The sequence below is a fragment of the Molothrus aeneus genome, chromosome 2 (assembly GCF_037042795.1).
Source record: "Molothrus aeneus isolate 106 chromosome 2, BPBGC_Maene_1.0, whole genome shotgun sequence".
NCBI lineage: Eukaryota > Metazoa > Chordata > Aves > Passeriformes > Icteridae > Molothrus > Molothrus aeneus.
In genome coordinates, this window is record NC_089647.1 from 4,425,697 (window position 1) to 4,447,486 (window position 21,790).

The window sequence follows — 21,790 nt, forward strand, 5'->3', positions numbered from 1 at the left end:
CTCACACTTTGTGTTTTCCTTTAGCAACTTACCTGCAGGGAGAACTCTGTCAATGAAGAAACAGACTGCAGTGACTACAGAAGGGCAAAAGCACCCTGATTCTGAGTTAAAAATACAAAGTTTAGATTTACTCTGCTGCCCCTTCCAGCACACTGAGACTCAGAACCCTGGGGACATGGAAAGGTGAGGACACCGCAGGTTTTCACACCAAACATTGGAGTATTTTTGCTTTGAGGATGCAAGCATAGAACAGCATCTGTGTGTAGCTCTTAGGGCACTTGCAAGTACTCCTTCATGCCATGACAATAATTAGCTAAAACTTTTGGGGGTTTTGACCTATGGATGTTGACTCCAACAGGTACTGTATCATAAATCTCAGTGTGCTGGTTTTGCAAAAATTTTTTTTTGAAGAGGAGATGGTGGGAATTATTCGTCTCACTCACCCGTTCCAGAAGCATCTCCCATGATCTAGAAAAGGCAAGTTTTATCCAGGCCTTGTAAGCAGCGTGCTGTTACAAAACCTAGTCCAATCAAAATCTGACTGTTTTTAAATCCTGATTCTATAGTCTCTGTGAATAACTGATCTCTGAAGACAGAAGGCAGCTTTGTGGGTCTGTGTGCTGAAACTTTGGAAATACTGCATGGCCCAGAACAAAATGCATTTCAAAACCAAACTAGAAGCCCAGCAGAGTAGGAGCTTAGACTTTACTGAGCTGACTGTTAGCACATTTGTTTTATTCCTGTAGTGTTAATACATTAACACACATCTCCATTATTTTGTCAGGAGAAATTAACAAACCAGATATTAACTTGCACACACTACACTGCAGCCGCTTGCTAAAAGGTGGCTAATTAAGAAAAAGTCCATTTTGAACTTAAACTCTCTCGGGACCTGTATCTTCACAGGAAAATTGCAAGGAATACTCAAATCAAGAGGGAAGAAACAGCTTCCAAATAAGGAAATCCTGTATTACTAACAGGTAATGATCCATTGCATAGAATACCTGTCTGACTCACGCTCTGTCCCCTCCCATGAGATGCTAAGTCTGGATAAAAACCATTTTTCCCCTTCAAAGTCAGCAGAACTTTGCCAGATGCAGCAAGCACAAAGACTGGCACTTTCAAGCCAGTCTAAAGTGGGAGGCTCAGCAGAAGAGAGTTCTTAGCAGCACAAATCATCTGCAAACTGGTCAGCACTTAGCTCCTCCCCTTGTGAAGGAAGTACGTGCCATGGAGCATGAGAATGCAAGGCAAATTCCTCCCCATTACCATCCCAGAACAGACTAGGCAGCTTTATGGGGTGATCCATATCTGACAGACATTTACTGTGTCTGTGTTAAAAAGATACTCACTGACCACTCCCCATCCTTGCACTTCACTATCACCTGTGGATGTTAATGCACAAGATCACAACTGTAGCTATGATATTTTCTGAAAAATCTTTTCCTGAGGATTTTTTCTCCTGAGAAGCCACAAAAACAAAATGTAAAAAATGGTTATCTGCTGCTGTGCTGCTGTGGAATGTAACAGGTAGATCTGTGATTGGTCTCATAGAGTTGTTTCTAATTAATGGCCAATCACAGTCAGCTGGCTCGGACTCTCTGTCCAAGACAAAAGCTTTTGTTATTATTCCTTCTTTTTCTATTATTAGCTAGCCTTATGATGAAATCCTTTCTTCTATTCTTTTCGTATCATTTTAATATAATATATATCATAAAATAATAAATCAAGCCTACTGAAACATAGAGTTAGATCCTCGTCTCTTCCCTCATCCTCAGACCCCTGTGAACACTGTCACACACAACTGTGTTTTTTTATAATTTAGCATGAAAAGCGCTTAAAACTCCATCTCAGCTAATACAAAGATGCTGCTCTTTGAACTGCACCAAGCCTACTACAGCAGAGCTCATCAGTCCCAGCTTCCTGCGCACCCCTTGTGCAGCGCACGCGCTTTCACCAGCAGACAGCCCCTAATGCACAAATCCCACCCTGCCTGCATGTTCTCCATAGAGCTGCCCCAGGCTGGGGGGAATCCTGCCTGGGGGAGCAGCAGGAGCAGTTTACCTGGTGTGATCTGGCGGGCACGCTGTTTACCAGGCCCTCTGTGTCGGAGGGCGCCTTCTGCGGAGCTTGCTTAACCGGAGACATCAAGCTCTCAGAGGTACTGCAGCTGACGAGGTGGCAGAGCAGAGTTTGCACGACAATGTTCAAGAGGCACACGAGAAACAAAACAAAACAAAAAAGAACAAAACAAAAAGAAAAAAAAAGAAAAAAAGAAACAAAAACAAAAGACGAATGATGGCAAGATGAAATGTGGCAGGTTACGCCAAAGTAAAAAAAATGAACATAATGGACTCTGAAATAAACACACACAATTCTCCATCTCTCCCGAGACATTTCTCTGTCCTTCCTCTGAGCTTCACTGGAAGGAGCAGCTATTAACATAGGACAGCAGCTCCTCCACAACCCCTGCTCCTTAGATACTCCCATTCAACTCGGGCTCTCTAAAATCATGTTTTTTCTTCTCAGTTAACAGTGGTAAGCAGCAATTATCTTCTAACTAGAAGCTAAACAATGCCAGTCACTGAGGCAAGTGTTGTACCAGGGCTAGTTAGAGCCAACACTTGCAAGAGCCACCAGCTCCCTCTACACAAGCAAGGTACTTCCTACCCATCTCTGCATTAGTTCCCTTGCTTTTATAGTTAGGCTGTGAGCCCAAAATAATTCTACCAGCAGACACCAGTCTGTGGAACAATTACCTTAGGAGTCACACAGGACATTTATGCTGTGTGCCCTCATATAGCTACTTCAGTATCTAATCAGGCAAATCGTGATTTTCAAACAAAAGAACAGTCTTGTGGTAGGAACCAACACCCCTAAAAGGCGGCTGCTGGTTTTCACCCTCTGATTGCTTCTTTTCATCTGCTTAAAGCAGGACTGAAAAGAAAACAAGCCTGTGACAGAAAAACTAATACCACAGAGCAAATGCCCTTAAAGTTGGTGACTTCTGGGCAACGCAGTGATGGGTCTCTCCCAGTGCTAGGTCTACCTCCCTGTACCAAAGCACCCAGGAGAGTTAAGTAGCCTCCTCCTGGGCAGCAGTCACAGGAGTGCCCTCTGCTACAACCCCCTAACCACTGGGCATCCTTTTTTCTCAGTCTTTGTAGACAGTGTTTAAATTGAGTACAGAAACAAACGAGGACAGTGACATTAAGCAGACCACCTCCTCTCAGGGCAAGCATTTTTTACCCTTTGGTAGGTCTTACCATAGCAGATTTAACTCCTCATACATGCAGCAGTTAGAAATAAGATACTACCCCAGCCATCATGGCAAGGGGTCGTGACTGTCTCAAAAACAATGCATCCTTTCTGTTACCAAAATTATATAATCATTAATTGCTTTATTCACAAAACTCCTCAGATCGACACTGTCTAAGTATTATCATTCAGGTTTAAGCAACTAAAGTATTAGATACCTGCAAGTTCTCCAATACCCAAGCTGTATGAGCCAGAGGAATGCTCACAGGGAATTTACTTTTATTTTGACACAGAAAGAGCTCTGAATTTCCTGTGCTTTAGACAATGCACTGGCAAGTTCGCTACTGGAAGAGATGGAGGGACATCACCTGGGATAAACAACAACTCCACCCCAGTCAGACACGAGACAATGAAACCCAAGCACCCAGTGAAATGCATCATCCCTTTGCCAACAGATTCCAGCACAAATTACAGTGATGTTAGTAGAGAGCTAGCTGGTTAGTCAGCAAAGGAAGATTAAATGTGTACACACACACAGGTATTAACAGCAACCACCAACTTGATTAGTTACCATGGTGTCTAGTGGGACTGGAAGAGAAGACCCAGCCCTGTTACATTCCCAATCTGGCGTCTATATCAGGATCTCTGTAAGGAGAGGAAGGTAAGCAGGATCCGATCCCAGCACACCAGGGCAGAAAGAAAACAAAACAAAACAAAAAAACACCGAAGTCAGAGCATGAATGGAAACTGTGGCCATGCAGGGGTTCCAGATGCCACGCAGGGCCCCAGCCCACCTCAGTTCAAGGCAGAATGGTTATCTAGGAGTAAGTGCTTCTCTCCACCACCACACATCGGGTTAGCATCGTGTAGAAGACAGTCCGTAAGTTTGGAGGGGGTCACAGCACACTTGGTTTCTTTCTACACATCATGCAGAGCTGGCATGGTCAGTGAAAGCAGGATTTAAACCTCAGAGATTACTTTCCCAAGAGAGTAGTTTAATCTGCTACAAGAAATCACAGTGCATGAACTACTGCTCCAGGCTGAGCACCAACATGTGTCCTCCAGCAGGAAGACACTGGAGAGCAGGTCAGTGGGAAGCAGGGCAAGCAGGCCACCTCAGGCACACTGCTGGTGCATGACACTGCAGGGTTCTTTCCAGTTCTTAGGGGAAGGACACATGCAGAAAAGGGAAAACCAGGCTTTCCACACAATTCTGAGCACACGCAGCCACCCTTGCTGTATTTAGCCTTACCATTGGGCAATAGCCAACTCACTTTGTCTAAGCTCTCCAACTGGGAAAAGGACAGGGCAAAGTTTAATTTGGAAATTCCCACAAGCTTATTTTTGGAGTTATTTTCTTTTATCCCACAGGCAACCCAAAGAACCTGCAATAAGCAGGAATATTTGTTGGGCAAAGAACAGAAGAGACTTGTATGTTTTGGGGTTGTTTCTAAGACTACATACATAATTTTCATTCTTTCTTAGAGAAGCAAATTACCAGCTAATTAGAGAGGAGAAAAAAGGAAGCACCTCCTTCACCAGCAGCAAGTTTCATCACCACAGGACTCTCATCTGCCTTTGTCAGTTCTTGTTGCTTTTTCACATGCCCACTCAAAGAATTGTGCTTCATTTTGGAGTGTTCCTCCTAACACTAAAAAACCCTGCAGGTATGGTAACAGTTAACAAAAAACAGACAGTGAATGAGAATGGATGCAGAGTGGCTACTCCTTCCTTACTTTCAAGTGTGGTGATGAAGGAGGTTTTGGCAAGTATTTTGGTCCAGGCTTAGGAGGCAGACATTGGTAACAGAAAAATCCAGTCCTAATCTCAACACATAGCACTCCTTAAAAGTGCATGTGTGGTGCTTTTCCTTTGGAGGGGTAAGGAGAGCTGGAGGGAACAGATCAGAGCTGGAGTGTCTTGGATTAAATGCTCTGAGGGCATATATCCTTGTGTCTGGGGATCAACTTCAACACCTAGTGATTTTCAGGTGCAACTCATGGTCAGTAGGTCTCTTCAAGCTCAGTACAGAGGTAACCACTAAATGCAGATGATCACAGTTCCACATGACCATAGATAGCTATCTCTAGCTGTAATTACCAAGGCTTGGCTGAAACAACTCCTACCCCCCTTTAAGCCCTCCCTCTGACCCTGCTGCTGTTCCTCACATCAGCCACGGGTGAGGAGGGAGATCTCTTACCCAGAGTATCGTTTTTTAGAGTTGTTCTTTCTGATGACAAGACACACGACAATAGAGATGAGCGATGAGAGCCCCGTAACCGTACCGATGGCTATCCCTGCCACGGTGGCAATGGGGAACGCAGGCAGGCTGTCTGCGGAGAGAAGGGAGAAAACATTCAACTCTTCTGCATCCCTGCTCAACACAACTGCAAACCACAAATGCCCTTGAGCCTGGGTTCGTTTAGAGCAGGAGGCACTAATGGAATACCCAGAAATTACAGCATGCAGCCTGAGCGGCAGTGGCAGCAGGCAGCCAGCAGAGTAACATCAACAGAGCACACACCAGGAGTGTTCTTAGTGTCACCGTCCTTCAGGAGAGAGTTCATGTTGAACCAAAAATTTTTACATGTCAGGGAACACAAGTGACAATGAGCACAACCCTGTCTCATATTGTATCTGAAGGGGGGAAAAAAACAGGTTACAGCCATCTGGCAATTCCCAGCGAGGTCAACAGGAAGAGGCAGGCACGCTTGAAAGCAGATTGGGACACAGCACATCACTAACCCACTAGGAGTGCTGAATGCTGGGTGTTCTCCAGGGAGCATGCAGCACACAGCAGAGCTCCTACCCAGGATCACCCTTAGCAGTGTTTATACATGACTCTGGCATCTCAAAACACAGCCCTGTACATTTTTATAGACTTACTTTTTAACCTTCTTAAGTCAGGATCATTGTACAATACCAGGAAAACATATAGAAGAACACAGTATTGCTTTACTCACGTTTTCCCTAATATTATTTTGGGGGAGAGTAGGCCAAAAAAGAGCAGCCAGAAACAAAAGCCAATCAGAGAATGAGTACAAAATACCTACAAGTCAAAGAATACACAGACTACCATTACAAATGAGAAACAAAGTCCTTTCCTTCCCCCCACATCATGGTTAACACAAGGAACATCTCAGGCCAGAGGGTTTCTTACAAGACTCTATGCTGCTCTAGCTACTTATACCAAAAACAAGTGAATCAGCAAAAAACTCCAACAGGTAAAACCTACACCTATATAGAAAAATCTGTTTTAGACACCTCCATCTGATCATCATAGAATTGTTGAGATGGAAGGGAAGTCTCGAGATTGTCTAGTCCAAACCCCCTGCTTAAATTAAGCAGGGCCAAGTAGCACAGTTTGCTCAATACTCTGTCCACTTTGGATTTGACTAACTCCAAGGATAGGAGACTCTTCAGGCAACCTAGCTGTCATGGTTTGACAGTGGCCCTACACCAGGCACCATGAGAGTCACACGCTCACCCTCCCCTGCCACAGCTGGGCAAAGAAGGGAAAAGGAAAAAAGTTAACAAAGGTTTCCTGAGTGAGATGAGGACCAGGAGAAGCATTTCAAGGGCAAAACAGGCTCAAAGTGAATTAGTTGCAAAGTTAAATATATTACTAACATAATCAGAGAAGGATAAGGAGAAGTAAAATAAGCCCTTAAAATACCTTCTCCCCACTCACAGCACAGAGAGACAGCATGGAGGTTTTGGTCAGTCCATCACCAAGATTTTCTTCCACTGCTCAGGGAGAGGAGTTCTTCTCCTGTGAAGCTGTGGGATCCCTCCCACGGGAGACAGATCTCCATGAGCTTCTACAGAGTGGCTCCACTCTCACAAGCAGCAACCAAACCACACCTGCTGCAAAGTGAATTCCACCACAGGCAGATTGTCCTCCCAAAACTGCTGTGACATCTTTCTTTCCATGGGGTACAGTCCTCCAAGGATGGGCTGCTCCAGCCTGCACTCAGGGCCCTTTCTGTCCACCAAGTCTTCCAACTGGATGACAGCCTCCTCCAGGCATCCATCCACCCACTCTGGCATGGGCACCTCCTACAGGGGCTGTGGGTGGATCTCTGCCTCCCCTGTCAATCTCCATGGGCTGCAGGGGCAAAGCTGCTTCACCATGGCCTGCAGAGGAATCTTGTCTCTGGCAACTGGCATCCTTACCCTCCTTACCCTCCTTCTCCACTGACCTTAGTGTCTCCATGTTGTTTTCCCTCACATAATCTCACCTCCCCCTCTTCTCTGTCTAGGAGCAAAAAACCCCTGTGACCTTGTTTTGATGTTCTTCTTAAATATGTCAGAGGCATTACCATCATCTCTCATTGGCCCAGTTTTGGCCAGCAGCATGTCCATCTTCTGGGCCATCAGCCATTGACTCTGCTGGACACGGTGGGAAGCTTTCAGCAGCTTCTCACAGGAGAGATCTTAGTGGTCCCCTGCTATATAAAAGCAGGCAGTGCCAAACCAATACACTACCTACCATGTAGGTACTGCAGTGAAAATCAGCTCAGTTAGTTTGGCAATTTTTAAAAATGAGGCCACCATGGAACTTAGTAAATGTTTAATCCAAAACCTAAATCTAACCTATCACCTATCAGCTCATTTAAATGTTCAAAGAATGAATATGGCTTTGAACAGTTTATACCACCAGATGTACAATTCAGAACCATTAGACGCATTCACAGTAAAAAACCAATGTGCACAAATGTCATCATGTATTTATTCCAATTGAAAAATTGCTCCAGCTCAGTTGTAACTCAGGATGAGTTACAACCTACTACAAGAGCTTGGAAACACATTTTCAGTCATCCTAAAAATGTGAAGAGAACTGTTGCAGCATTTTCTCCAATGGTGAGAAGTGTTTCAAATACAGGGCTCCATTCAGAATCAGATTCTCTTCCAGGTGCCCCACCTATGGGGAAGCCAGCATGCAAATCTGTTGAAAAATACCAGCTGAATTAGTGTACTGAGGTCAGTCTTTAGCTGCTTAACCTGGACTAAAATCTGAGAAGTCTTTTCCAAGCCAGCCTGACTTTGCCAAACCAGCAGCTGCTTTACTGCTTCTTCATAGTGACAATCATTGTGAGAAAATAAACAGATCCTATTTTATATAGGTCTCAAACTTCCAAGAAACAGAAAGTTCTAAGTGATAGTTGGACCTCCAGAGGTCCTACTCAACCCCAACTGTTCCATCAAGAGAAAAATTAGATAGAGACCTTGCCTACATAAGAACATGGCATTACCTCCTGAGCAGGGGTACACACCTGCTCTAGCAGCAGAATCATTCCAATTAGGACATACAGATAGGTATCTTCCCTAACAGATTAAAACTAACTGAATGCTCCATCAGCGCTGCCATTTATGAATTCAACATTTATTCTTGTGCTTCCTGAATCATAAATTTGAAATGCAATTACTGTAACAATCATTTAATTGTACAAAACATCACATTTTGGCTGACCTCAAGTTGAGCAATCAAATGTTTTGGGTGATAAAGGCAAATAAAGAGCCAAACTGAGAAACAGAATCTTAGTGCTCTTCAACTGTGACAAATGTTGCCAAATGCTAACCAGAAGCCTCATGTAACTACAAGTAGCCAGGCTCTGAAGTTTTTAAGAGCCACCATGGATTCTTTGAGAACACCTGAGTAAAAGAGACTGAATGCACATTCAACACAAACACCTTTGCATGGAACACAGCAGCATTTCCCTTTCTGTATGTTTGGATCAGATTTATAGTTTTGCATTCCATTAAGTATACCAGAAGGGTTTCAAGCAAGCAAGGGTTTTCTCCTTGCTCACCAGACTTCGTAAGTCACCCTAACCCTTGATGCAGCATAATGCAGGAAATATATTCATAGGACTTCAAAATGAGAAGATGTGTTTTCACTAAGCCTTCCATCAGCTTTTCCTAATAATTGTTTAAGCCACAGAAATTAGTGGGCATAGAGGAAAAGGGTATGACATACAATTTTAAAACAGCTAACAGATACTGGCTCCAGTATTAGGACCTGGAAGAAGAGAATTAAAAACCAGTTGTTCCCTCCAGGCCACTCCCCCACCCCCAATAAAAGTGATTTAGATAAGGAATGGAGGGGAAAAAAAAAACAAGTGAAAAGGGAAAAAAATAATATAGGGTGAATGAATACCTTTCTCCACAACTCTAACTCGGATTTCTCCTGGTTTGACAACAATGTCAGGTGGGTTCTTGACATCACAAATGTACGTGCCGTTGTCCCGGAACTGCATGTTTGATATTGTGATAGAAGCATCTTTCTTGTTAAGATCTCCAGCCCAAGTGATCCTGTCTTTAAATGGTATGTCTTTTCCAGGGTATGACTTCCCATTAGAGTAATAGAAAAACTGCAGTCAAGGAAAAGAGGATACAAGAACAACCCAATTAGCGAGTATGGAGCCACTGTGCTTCTCCCACTATTACAGCACTCTCCCAGAGCCAGCTGTGTTACCAAACCTCAGCCAGCAGCTGAGGTTTTTCTCCTCCTGCCTCACCACTTCTGTGGTCCATTAAGTCTGCCTTGTTGCCTCTTGATAACATAACCATGTTTGTACCTCAACCACACCAGAACAAGAGACTGCAAGTTTCAGTTTTCTGTTGGTTTTGATTTGTTTTGTGGTTGGATTGGCTGGGGCTTTTTTCTGTTTTGCAGGGGACAGAGTTTTGCAGACAAGGAGGTGGGGGAAAGAAAAAAACCTGATAACCTGATAATAATTAAAGGACAGAACACTCCTGGAACACCGCCATCTGTCTTTCAGGCACAGGAAGCCGCCTGCAGCCTAGCAGAAAAAGGATACCGAGTTTCCCATCTCGTGTTTTGCTGTGTGTTACTTGCAATTAAAGCACAGCTAAATTAACATGCAATACTCTCCCTTCCTTCCACCCCCTCAGAAAATCCCATGACCAATTTAGAATATATCTAGCTGTTTTCCAGAAACGTTCGGGTAACTAAATATAACTGTTTCCCAGTTTTTAAGTGACTAAGCTGGACATTGGCTCTGCATTCCCTATACATGACCAAAAATCTTTGAAGAATAAACCTCCTTAGTACAGACTAAGGAGGAACTGAGTATTTCCTAACTATACCTGCCCAAAATTGGAATTTACAGCAGTAGAAGTGCATAGAATTCTACAGGACAACTCTGCTTTCAAACACATGGGATACCCTAAGAGAGACATCAAGGCTGCAGGAGAATTGCAAGAGTACATTCTTTCTTAATTGGATATTCTACAGGACAGCAAGATAAATCTAATCAGGAATCAAGCTGAATTCCCTTCAGTTCAGTCTCCAGAGAACAATGAAAGAAATTTAGGACAATATTCCAGCTTCCTCTTCCTCCTGCCTTATTTACAAAGCAGTGGCTCTGCCACAGAACAGCCTGCCTACTGCCCCATATTTCCATTCAAGTCACCTCCTATCCTTTTTCCTGCCCTTGATCTCAGATTTGCTATTCCAACACCCTCTCTATCAGACCTGCAGTCTGAGTATCAGGCCTTATCACTTGGCAGCACAAATCTTGTCCAGATCAGGTATGTGCACATCACTGCCATCTGTCCTGCTGCAGTCAATCTTATTTGTTGTCTACAGATTAACATAAATTCAATGAAGTATTTCATGTGGTAGAAAGCTGGCAAGCACACAGCCAGCTGTCAACATTTTGGAGGGACTTTGCATCAGTCTGCAGCTTTTCCAGCTGCATTATAACCTTTAACACAGCAGCACTGCATTACCACACCCCTGTGTACAGGGGAAGTCATCCCACTAAAATCTAGACGGCCAGAGGCAGATTCCTCAGCTGTCTAGATGTCCTGACCTGGGGGAGGAGAAATCACAAAGTAAAATATGTCCTGAAATACAAGTTAAGTGCCTCAAGCCATCCCTTGCCCATGGTGGAGTGAGACAAGACTTTGGAACACGTGGTGAGGGAAGGGGACAAGCAGGGGAAGCTCCCAGTGGAAGCTCCCATGTGGCTTCACCACATGGCCACAAGATTGCCAGTGTGATTCTAAAGGGACACAGACCATCCTTGTAAAGAGAATCATGGGCTTACCTCAGACATGAGTTGATCATGAGATTGGTCTTTCAAATTCATACCCACCAAGCTATGCAATGCCATGACTCAGGCTCATAAACAAACATCCCCTCTACACTTTCCCCAGACCCTCAAAAGAAACAGGGAATTAACATCAAATTATGCTGGGTCCCTGCTGCTCAAAGAAAATTTGCTTTTCTTTCAGTTGTGCTGATGGCTACATCCAGATGCAACACCAGAACTGACTTCAATTCCAAAACCAATGTTATGTGCTGAAGCTGTATTCCTACAACTGAACAGTGATGCAGAAAGGGAATGGCAAAACAGGATATATGGGGAGCGGAAATTCACCAACAGATGGCTTCTCTTCACCCATCCTGTTCAGCACTGGCAGGAAATGTGCCCTACTTCCCTTACTTCTCCCCAACTCCTGCTTTGGATTCCCAATGGGAAGAGCTCCCTCTTCAAAACTAAATATTTATTTCACTGAGAATTCAGAAGCTTGTTCTTCAGAGCTCTACATACTGAGCAAGATGCTCACACACTGGTTTTGACCATCTCTGCTCTGAGCATTGAAGAGCTCCTAGAGTTTAAATGAGCTCATGTCTGTAGCAGAGGGAAGGAGACAAACACAAACAGGCTGAGCAACCTGTTGTCCCCACATCTTCAAAGGTGCCCCGGAGTTCCTTGTTCTGCTTCCTCTAAATTCTCATTCAGTACAAGGAACAAGAAAGAAGCAGAAGTGTCTGAGGAAGAAGAGGAAGAAGACAGCTATCAGCCTAGCAAAGCCATTTCTTTGAAGACCTACATCCAAAGGATATGAGCCCCCTTGGGCCCAATATACAGGAACTGAGCCATGACAAGTATTATTTGCCTAAGTTCCTTGCTAGCCTGATTTTTCACTTGTCAAGTAACTATAATATGAGGATGTAACTGCTTCCTGATTTGAGCTATTCAATTCTGTTCTGAAACCAGGGAGACTGGTCTTACTTTAAACCCTCTCAAACAGAGGCTACACAGTACACAAGCAAAATAAACAATACACAATGTAGGACTGCAATTACAGTGGTAATTCAAATTCTCTGACTGCTATGTTCAGTCAAATGCAAAAGGATAGAGGATTTACAAGATTCCTAGATGCTCACCTACTTCATACATACAGCTTCCACGCCAACATCCCTCTTCTAAGACTAACAGAGTAACCAGTATATTCTGTGGTCACTGCCCACTGCAGTCTTGGGAGAGATCTAGCAATATTTTCATACAACACTAAAAAAGCCCCCTAAAATCACAGTGATGGAGATAAGGCACACAAAGGAGGGTCCAATCCATATCTGCTTGCTCCTTGGAACCAACTAGAAGACCACAGTTCAAGTTTGCCAGCCTCCCCTCCCAGGTCTGTTCCCCTCCAGCCATTGCTTACTGAGATACGAGTGGCTGCTCCCTCTGGCTGAAAGCTCCAGGAGACAGATGCTGCACTGCTGATCACTTCTACGGATGTGAACGTGCACGGGAGCTTTGCGTCCGTCCCGTTCTCCACAAACATCTCCTCCGGGGTGTTCACCTCTACTGCTGAGACTTGGACTGCATGGGAAAGGCAAAGAGAAGAAAGGAGGAGAACAAGACACATCAGTGCTGCTTTGAGAATGAGGAAGTTCACATCACACTGCCTAGAAGGGCAGAAGAGAAGAGGCATCAGTAACTCCTGCATCGGGTGATTGCACAGACATTGCATTATACCTGCAATCAAACAAGTATAGAGCAGGCCAAGTAGAGTCACTTCTCCTTCCTTGTATTATCTGTGACAGGATGTTTTCCACTCACAGATGTTTCCTCTACAACACTTTGTGGAAGTCAATTCTATGGTGCAAAGGATGAGTTTCATACTTTTTCATACCAGCTGACAGCAGGCATTGTAATAATTAAGCCTCATCAGAGGAACCAACAGCCTGGCCCAGCTGTTACTCAGTTTCCTCTCTGGCACACATCTTGTTTCATATCTCCAGATTTTCCTAGCTGTAGGTAAAACAAAGGCTCACCTCCAGAAAGCTGAGGAGCAAACTTCCCACCCCCAGCTATGCCATCTACTCCTGCTCTCTGCCATGCTCCCAGGTCTGTATGTGCAAGGCCTCACAAATAATCACTCAGCGATAGTTCAGAAGCATGAGATTAGTTTAATTTTTTTCTACCTTATGCACAGTGAAAACAGCAAGCAGACCACAACCACCCCCCAGATTTAAAGTAATCAGTGTTGATATTGTGCTTGTACTGGTAGTTTAACTAACAAGTTATATTCATAATTTGGAAAACATGTTGAAGATATGCTTTATCTGGCACCTTCTAAACTGCCAATGCGCTATCCCTATCCAGATTTAAGCAGATACATATCTACATTCATTCAGATTTATGTAGAAAAACAAAGCATGATCTTGTGACATCACAAGAGAATGTCAGTGCTCATGTCACATCCACGTGAAAGCAAAAATCTTGTCAAGTCAGTGTGGGTGGGTGCACATGTAACGTGTGTTCCTGGTACCTCAAATATAAGTTTTGATTTTTATTAAACCATGATTTTCAGCACAGAGATGGTAACAGCAATCTACTTTTGTTCATAGGATTCTATGTTTCTGGGCTCCAGTACCTTAAATCCCCTTGTTAGAACAGGAGAACAAACCTTCCTGCTCCATCAGTACCTCAGCTGATTTGCTTTTCAGTTTTGAATAAAGTAGCTCTAAGTAGGCAGACCAAACAGAAAGATGCAAGTTAAAGACTGTTCAGATAAAATAAAGAAAAATCCACCTGTTGTACTTTGGGCCTGATTAGCATAAAAGATTTGATAATCAAGATGCCTTGGCAAGAACAAACAGAGCTTTGAAGACTACCAGAAGATTGAATCAAGACTGGCTGACAGGAAGATTGAATCAACTTCTGCGAGCAAGAGATATTGCAAACTGTATAAGTTTATTTATGTGATGACTAACCCAATCATTGTAGTAAAAAATTACTAGCCTTCCTAGATAGTATATAAGCATATGTAGCTTTGACAGTAAATTTGGATTCTGGTCACCACTCAGTCCCCCTGTCTCTCATCATCACCGATACTCACCTACCTTAGTCCTTAAATCATGAAGTTTGAGTTTTTAGGCAGTGAGTGCAAGCAGCTCTGCAGCCTTCAGAGGTTGGACAGCAAACATCTGACAGAATGGGCATGCAAGCAGGGGTGGGAGGAGCACATCACAGTAATTGCAATAACCAAAACCAAAAGAAACCACCATTCATTAATTCTGCTGTTCACAATCCACACCGTTCACTTCCAAAATTCACTAACTCCTCTGTCCCTTTAGGTTATCTCTTGATACCTCAAGATTCTCCTCTCATCACTGCTCTCACTTCCAAGAGAAAAAGCACCCCAAGGTGGGTGGGGAGTAGGGATGGTGAATTTTCATCCTGAGGTTTTTTCAGAGCTTCCTTTCTCTTGTACATACTATGACTATGGGCCAAAAAATATTCTTTTGTAAAACAACTACCAAATATTTATTTGGAACATACAAAGACTTCTAGCAATGAAATTAAATGAACTGAGAGCTGCTGTGCTTTATGTATTTTTTCCAGCTAATGGTGTAGAAAAGAAAAATAAAATAAAATAAAGTCCATTGTATTAAGTCCAAACCACAGAACAAACCTCTGTTTCAAGCATAAAATAAGCAAGATGCCCTCAGTATTCGTGTAGGAAGAAAAGAGTCTGCACAGACATTGTCTCCTTGTACATGGTACAGAGAACTCCTTGCCACACACAGGCAGTGGGTAGCACAGATCTGCCTAATCTGAAGAAGTCACTGTTCTCACTAGAACTGTAGTGAAGCAAAAAAAAAAAAAAAAAAAAAAAAAGGAATTCTCCCTACTTCTCTTCCCTAGTCTGGGGAGGAAGGAACTATGTAATCCTGTACAGAAATTTCTATCAAGTCATCAAGTTTAATTTTCATCTGTCCTACTGCTGGCTCAATTTAATGTTCTTCTTTGCTGATTTTCTCCCCTCTGCCTCTTTCACGGCTTCAAAAACTTTTTTCCTGCTTCTGTTGCCTTACAGCATGAGATACAGGCTCCTTAAATTATAACCTATTTGGTAGAGAGACCACAAGATTGGTCAGTTGTTCACCCTCAGCCCTCTAATCCCATACTTTTACTGATATGGTGGCTGTTCCCACTACCTTGAACTCTTTGGCCTCCTCTGTCAAAATAAAATCTACGTGGACCATCTCCAGCTCTAGCTCTTTTCCTCCTCTTTCCACATTTACCAGGATTACATCCACCTTCCAGCTCCTACACCTAAATAAATTTTCCAGTTGGAGAAAGTTGAATTTTGAGTCTTATTTCAGTCACACTTAACTACTGCTCTATTCCTCAAGCTTACTCAGCCTTAGTTCCTCTCAAGAGGAAAAAATGATCACAGGAAACTGTCTGAGAGAGAAGAGTGCTTTAGGAAGAGAAGGTCAGTAAGGTACATAGGGCAAAAATAAATATTTGCTCTTCTCCCATGCATCCGCCTTGATCCCATCACCCTGCCCATAGCTCCAGTATTTCCTTCTGCACATCTCATTTAGCCTTCAGCTGCTTTTATTCTTTTCAGCAGAAAAATGCTTCTCATTTTCTCACCTATCATCAAAATAATTTGAAAAAAACCACCTGTGCCTCTTCAGCCATTTCTTTTAAATCTCTAGTGTTGTTCAAGCAGTTTTACTCCAACTATAATAACTTTCTCCAGCTCCATTTTCAACCCCCACACTGCAATTAAAACTTTCCATCCACATCTTCCTTTCCAGACAATCCTCCTGCTCTTGAAATAGGATAAGACACTCATATTCTTACTAACTTACTAATCTTTTCCTATTTTTCCACCACAGATCTTCATTCTTCATCAATGCTCTCTCTACTCTCAGGTCTTTCTTTCTTTAGTATCTTGCCTCAGAGATCTCATCTGCAAAACAAGTTCAAGCTCCCATCACTGCACTGACTGCTCAGATCTGTGTCTCTGCTCAGGATCTGTCTCCTTGTGTTCTAAGAACAGCCTCAGTCTGACATCTTTGTCAATGCTAAGTTGTCAGCTCACACTAAATGGGACTAAAGCAGAGCTCAAGAGCCCTCCACAACTGCTTTTACCACTGTGGCAATTCAACACCTGTGCAGCACCTCTGACTTTGAACTCTTCCCAGGTCAACGAAGAGGCTTTCAGAGTTTCCAGTCACCTGTTCAGCTAACACCAGACTAAAACCTCCAGTTTGTACCTTGGCCTTCATTATTGTGATGTCCTTTTTGCTCTGGACAGATGGACAGTTATTGGTCATGATGAGAGATAGAGATGTGGAAGACTGACTGGTGATCAAAGTCCAAATTTACTGTGGACTACATATGTTTATATACTATTCTAGGAAGGCTAGTAATTTTTCACTACAATGATTGGGTTGATCATCACATAAATAAACTTATACATTTGGCAACAACTCTTGCTTGCAGAAGTCATTCAATCTTCTTTCCTGTCAGCCAGTGTTGATTCAGTCTTCAAAGCTCTCTTTGTTCTTGCCAAGGCATCCTGATTATCAGATCTCTTATGCTAATCAGGTCCAAAATACTCTCTTTCTTGGGTGCCCCAACAGACAGTAACAGACCAGTAAGTACTGCAGTTCCTGGTAACCAAGCTGCTCCAAGGGTGACACTAAGAAGAGGGGGACATCACACATGCAAGACCACTGCTTCCTTCCCTGAAGTGGAAATGACACTAAGCACACGTCCCTGTTTCAGTATGAAGGGAATCTTGTCCCCAACCACATTATAGCATTGGTCTCATCCAAAACTTTTCCAATCCAAACTGTGGCACCTCCTCTTAAATGCTGTCCTTCAGGCTTGGGAGGATCTGCACAAAACCTGCAAAATCCTTTCACTTTCTTTGAGCCCTCCAAAGCATGTGGTAACTGCAGCTGTATGAATCCAACAGTGCCTAAGCTGCCAGTGCTTGGAGATCAACACCTTTTAAAACTGAAGTAATCTCTTCCTACTTTTACTTGTACTCCCTGGTTGCTCGCACTTGCCTCAGTGATTTTTTAAAAAATATTTTGGGCAAGAATTGTTTTTATTCTACATTTTTATGTAGAAATATGGTTGACCATATGGTTTGGTAGCCTATCACAAAGAAATTCTTCTGTGCACCAAAGTTTTACACTAACTAACACATAGATAATTAAAATTTCTTTGCAGACCACTGTTTCTATTGAGACCTTGGATCCAATGAAAACGTTCTGTTAATTAAAACTGTGAACACACCAAAATAAACTCAATTCCCCTGGATTCAACTCAATTTGATCACTAAGAGACCTAACAAACCAAGAACACAAACAGCTAACCCTGTAATCACAGGCATGTTATTTCCATCAGCACAAACACAGCCCACATGGAAACTCTCCTCACACTGCTAAATACAGGATGCTTATGGCTGCTATCGTTCCCATCCTAGTCCAGGAAGAGTGTTACTCCCCTCTTCTTGGAATGGCTAATCATCAGTTTATTAATTAATACAAGCAACTTGCTTTGCTTATCTGAAAGGCACCTGGTAGTACAGCCATGTATACAGTTTATAAATGAAGTCGCTTAGGGATGCAAGGTCTTGACAACATGACAGAAAATTCAGTGTCTCATTATCTTCACTCTGGTCTCCCCAGCAGCCCAGAAGTTTCATCAGACAGGAGGATGTGTTTTTTTCTAATAACTAAGGGTCTACAGTCACAAAAACAATATACACTTGAGAATCGGTGCTTTCATTAACAAATACTCTTACTCAATGTCAAGTGTCTTGTGAAACATCTCCTGTCGACAGCATTCTTAACTAGGGTTGCATGGCATTTAGTCCTTTCTCCCACAAAGCAGTTGCCCTGTACAATCAGCATGAAACAATAGCAGCCAGACCCCTACAAAACATCCCAGAAAGCCAGAACAAAGTTATAGTCCCCATCTGCAACCACAGGCACTTATGTCCCCACAGACCATTTCTTCTCTGTGGATAAAACACCTGGTGGAGAAGCCTTAGCTTTCCTGCCTTAACAACAGTAGACATGCCAAAATTGTTCCTGTGAAACTGCACAAGAACTGTTAAAGCACCCAGACGCTGGATAGAATTTCCACACAAAGAGTTCCTTCACATCATTTAACTTTAACAGAAAAGTTGAACCCGCGCCAGCAGTTCCACCCAGGAGCAAGCCATGGTGTTCTTCATAAGGACAACACCACACAGGCATTAAGAAGCCACGTGTGTCCTTCCCCTCCTCATGGAGACTGTCCCTGCAGCCCCCCTGTCACCATGATCTTTATGTCTGCACTCCATACATTTACACAGGACACAAAGCAAACAGCTACAGAAACCATGACTAGACAGAGTCACACCAACCAATCTTGACACCTAAGTTTCAAAGCAACGAAAACTAAATTCCATTGCCTCGAAGGAGGACAGAAGAGTTAAATTTCACTCTCAAATGCCAATTCACCAGAACAGCTTTTAGCTACTGCCACAGCACCTCCCCAGGTTGCCAATCTTGTCAAGTAACCCAGGCTGCTGGAGGAAAGAGAGCTTCCTGTCTCCAGTAACACATTCCTGCAGCTCCAGGAATCAGAAAGCACAGCTGTGACACCCAGCCCATGAACACCTACCGCCTCCTGTCACCATGCTGCTGGAAACCTTCATCCCCCAAGCAGAGACAAGCATCTGCTAAAGAAACATTCACTTTCTCCTGGCCTCTTTGCACATTCAGCTAAGCTCTGCCTGACTCAACAATGAGGGAAAAAATAGCATCTTGTCACCGCAAGTGAAAGGAAAGCAGTTTCACTGAGAAGTCTTGAGCAGGCTGTGGCTGAGCTGTCAAAGCAGACAATAACATCCATGTATCTCAGCCCTCCATACCTCCATGCACCTACTCTGACAGGACTTAAAAGGCAAGTCTCCAGAGCCACCAAACTTTGGTACTTCCTTCTCCTCCCACACCTCAGGGTCAGCTTTTGGCATGTTCTCATCTGTATGACGCAGAGCTGCTCATTGTTCTGCCAGGGAGCAGCAAAAAAAAACCTATGCTGAGATTTACTTTAAAAGCCCATGCTTTAACCAGAAATTAAGAAGAAGCATGAGAAACAGCAAAAAATGCCTGAGCTCCCTTGCCAGGCAACAGATTTCTTGTTCAGTCCTGAGGAAATAATTTCACTGCTACACCACTCTCTCAACTCTCTCATCTCATAAAACAGAGATGCTTGTATAGGTGCTCAGAACTACAAACAAGCAATGTAGCTGCACAGCTTCATGCTCCTATTACACAGCATCAGTCATATGTCAGGTTTGGGCAGATACTTAGTCTTGAGGCAAGTAACTTCTAGTTACTTCCAGTACTTTTCCCTGGGGACCACAAAGCAACACTCCCCTGCCTATGCTGCAGGCTGGGACACCAATCAGCAGCTCAGGTACTTTCCAAACCACACATTGCATTTTTCTGCTCAACAGCCCTGAAGTGGTTTTCCTTCCATGCCCAAGTAGGTTTGCAAGTGCTCAAATGCAAGTAAACAGTTCTTGTTGACAAAGCCAAACCAAAAGAGTGGAGAACCCAAAGGGGGCAAGTTAAGTAAAGCTGTTCAAAGTGCAAAGGGTAACTGGAACAGCTGATGGCAGCTGTTCTACCTCTAATCCTGCAATACCAACAGAGTCACTAACAAACACAGCACATTATTTTCTGGGCACAAGGAAAGATGCCAGAAAATGGGAACACAGATTACAGAAAGCCAGAAAAGATGGAAAAGTCTCCTCGAAATACACCAGATTTTTCCCCACAAATAGGGAATGAAGCTTACTTAACTAAAGATCTGAGAGAAGCTGGGTAAACATCTCAACACATGGCAGAGAGAATAAAAAAAGCATCCCACCATCACAAGCATTTCCTAAAATTGCTATAGCAATCCACTAAAACTGTCACAACTACTAAGGAAATGAGAGTATTAAGGATCAGAAGTTGTAGACTAAAAAACCGCAACAAAACAACAGCAAAACCCAAATCCATGGAGTGGACAGTAGAGACTGACTTATTGCTGGCTGGGACAAAAGCTTCCCTCCAGGCTTTTTTCTTTTTTTGGTTATTAATATCATCTCAAGTGAAACTATGTTAAAAATACCAGTCATGGTGCCAACTGCTGATGGCATGCAGCATCTTTTTGACAAAATCCATCCTTAGCAGCATGGGAACTACTGATTTCCAAAACAAACTAGGCAGTGGATACACAAAGGATGCGGATACACTGTATGTTCATGGGGACTACAGTGCAAAGCCTACATATCAGACACAGGAAGCTGCCCTCTTCCTGACCCTTTTACAGTAACCAATGCAACCAACTCAGTCTATAGACACACATCTGCAAAAGCTGCACTTTGAACCATCCAAGGTATCATTAGCATTCCATGAACAGTCACTCCCACCTGTCATCATTCCTGAACCAGAATCATGTCCATCTCTTGCCAAGTATTGGTATTTCCACCAGCCTGAAAGGTGAGAACAGGATTTTTTTTTTCCTGTATACAGAGAGACTCAATTAAAACCTCATAAATAAAATCTTACCATTTAACTGAGCAAGAAGAAAAATGAAATTACATCATTGAAGTGATCACCCTCCTCAGCTGACAGGGTATTCATGCAGCCAATCTGTTCTGGTGTGACTAGAGGCTTACTTCAGCAGTTCAAGCCAATCCAAAGCCCTTGGAGGACCAGATTCCTTACTGATCCATGGACTGCTGAACATCTGCAGCCAGCTCTGGCACCAAGCTTGCAGCAATCTCACACTTACTTGCTAACTGAACTGCTGAGCAAACTCATAACCAGCTATAACCTGCAGCAGCACAACCACAAAACCAAAAGGAAAAGCCCATGCTAAATATTTCAAAGCATTGTTCCACAAGAATTTGTCAGTGGTGGTGCCAATTTAAATAGCTCACATGCACAGTCAGAACAAGATGAATCTGATCAGGAACTAATCTGTGTTCAAAACAGCCCTTTCACCATTGTTTTCTTTCAAACCAGACCAACACCCTAGCCCAGTCCACTGGATACTGTTTTGTACAACTGAGGAGGGTTAGGAAGCACCAAGTAGGAGCCTATTCAGCTGGCTTTTCTCAGGAACACTTCTTTTGTGAAGAATTTATGGCCTTCCTTGGAGCACACTACATCACTTTCCCAGTTTACACACGTGGTGATTTCTAGAGCTGTCCCTTGGATTGGAGCAGTGACTTCCGTCCTGCCAGACCTTGATCTGAACACCTCAAGACATAGAAACCAGTCAGATTTCAAAACTCCTGCTGCAGACACAGCTTTATGGAATTTATTACCAAGTGGGAGCCCTGGTCACCACCTTTCACTTGCACACATTACAAAAACAAGTTACTGAATAACAGGTGGCCTGCA

At 43.3% G+C, this 21,790-nt stretch overlaps 1 protein-coding gene across 4 annotated transcripts in view; it reads right to left on the reverse strand.

Annotated features, from left to right (window-relative positions):
• The window catches only part of MPZL1 (myelin protein zero like 1), a 36,480-nt gene that overhangs the window by 9,638 nt on the left and 5,052 nt on the right, over positions 1-21,790 (reverse strand). The window contains exons 2-5 of one of the 4 annotated variants that reach the window (XM_066571888.1): positions 12,742-12,902; positions 9,419-9,632; positions 5,459-5,591; positions 2,065-2,170 (exon numbers count right to left, since the gene is read on the reverse strand). In XM_066571888.1, coding sequence (XP_066427985.1) covers positions 2,065-2,170; positions 5,459-5,591; positions 9,419-9,632; positions 12,742-12,902 — 614 coding nt within the window. Of the gene's footprint in view, positions 1-2,064; positions 2,171-3,829; positions 3,904-5,458; positions 5,592-9,418; positions 9,633-12,741; positions 13,054-21,790 lie in introns of those variants that run through there. The other 3 variants (XM_066571889.1, XM_066571887.1, XM_066571890.1) reach the window with 3 other exon arrangements.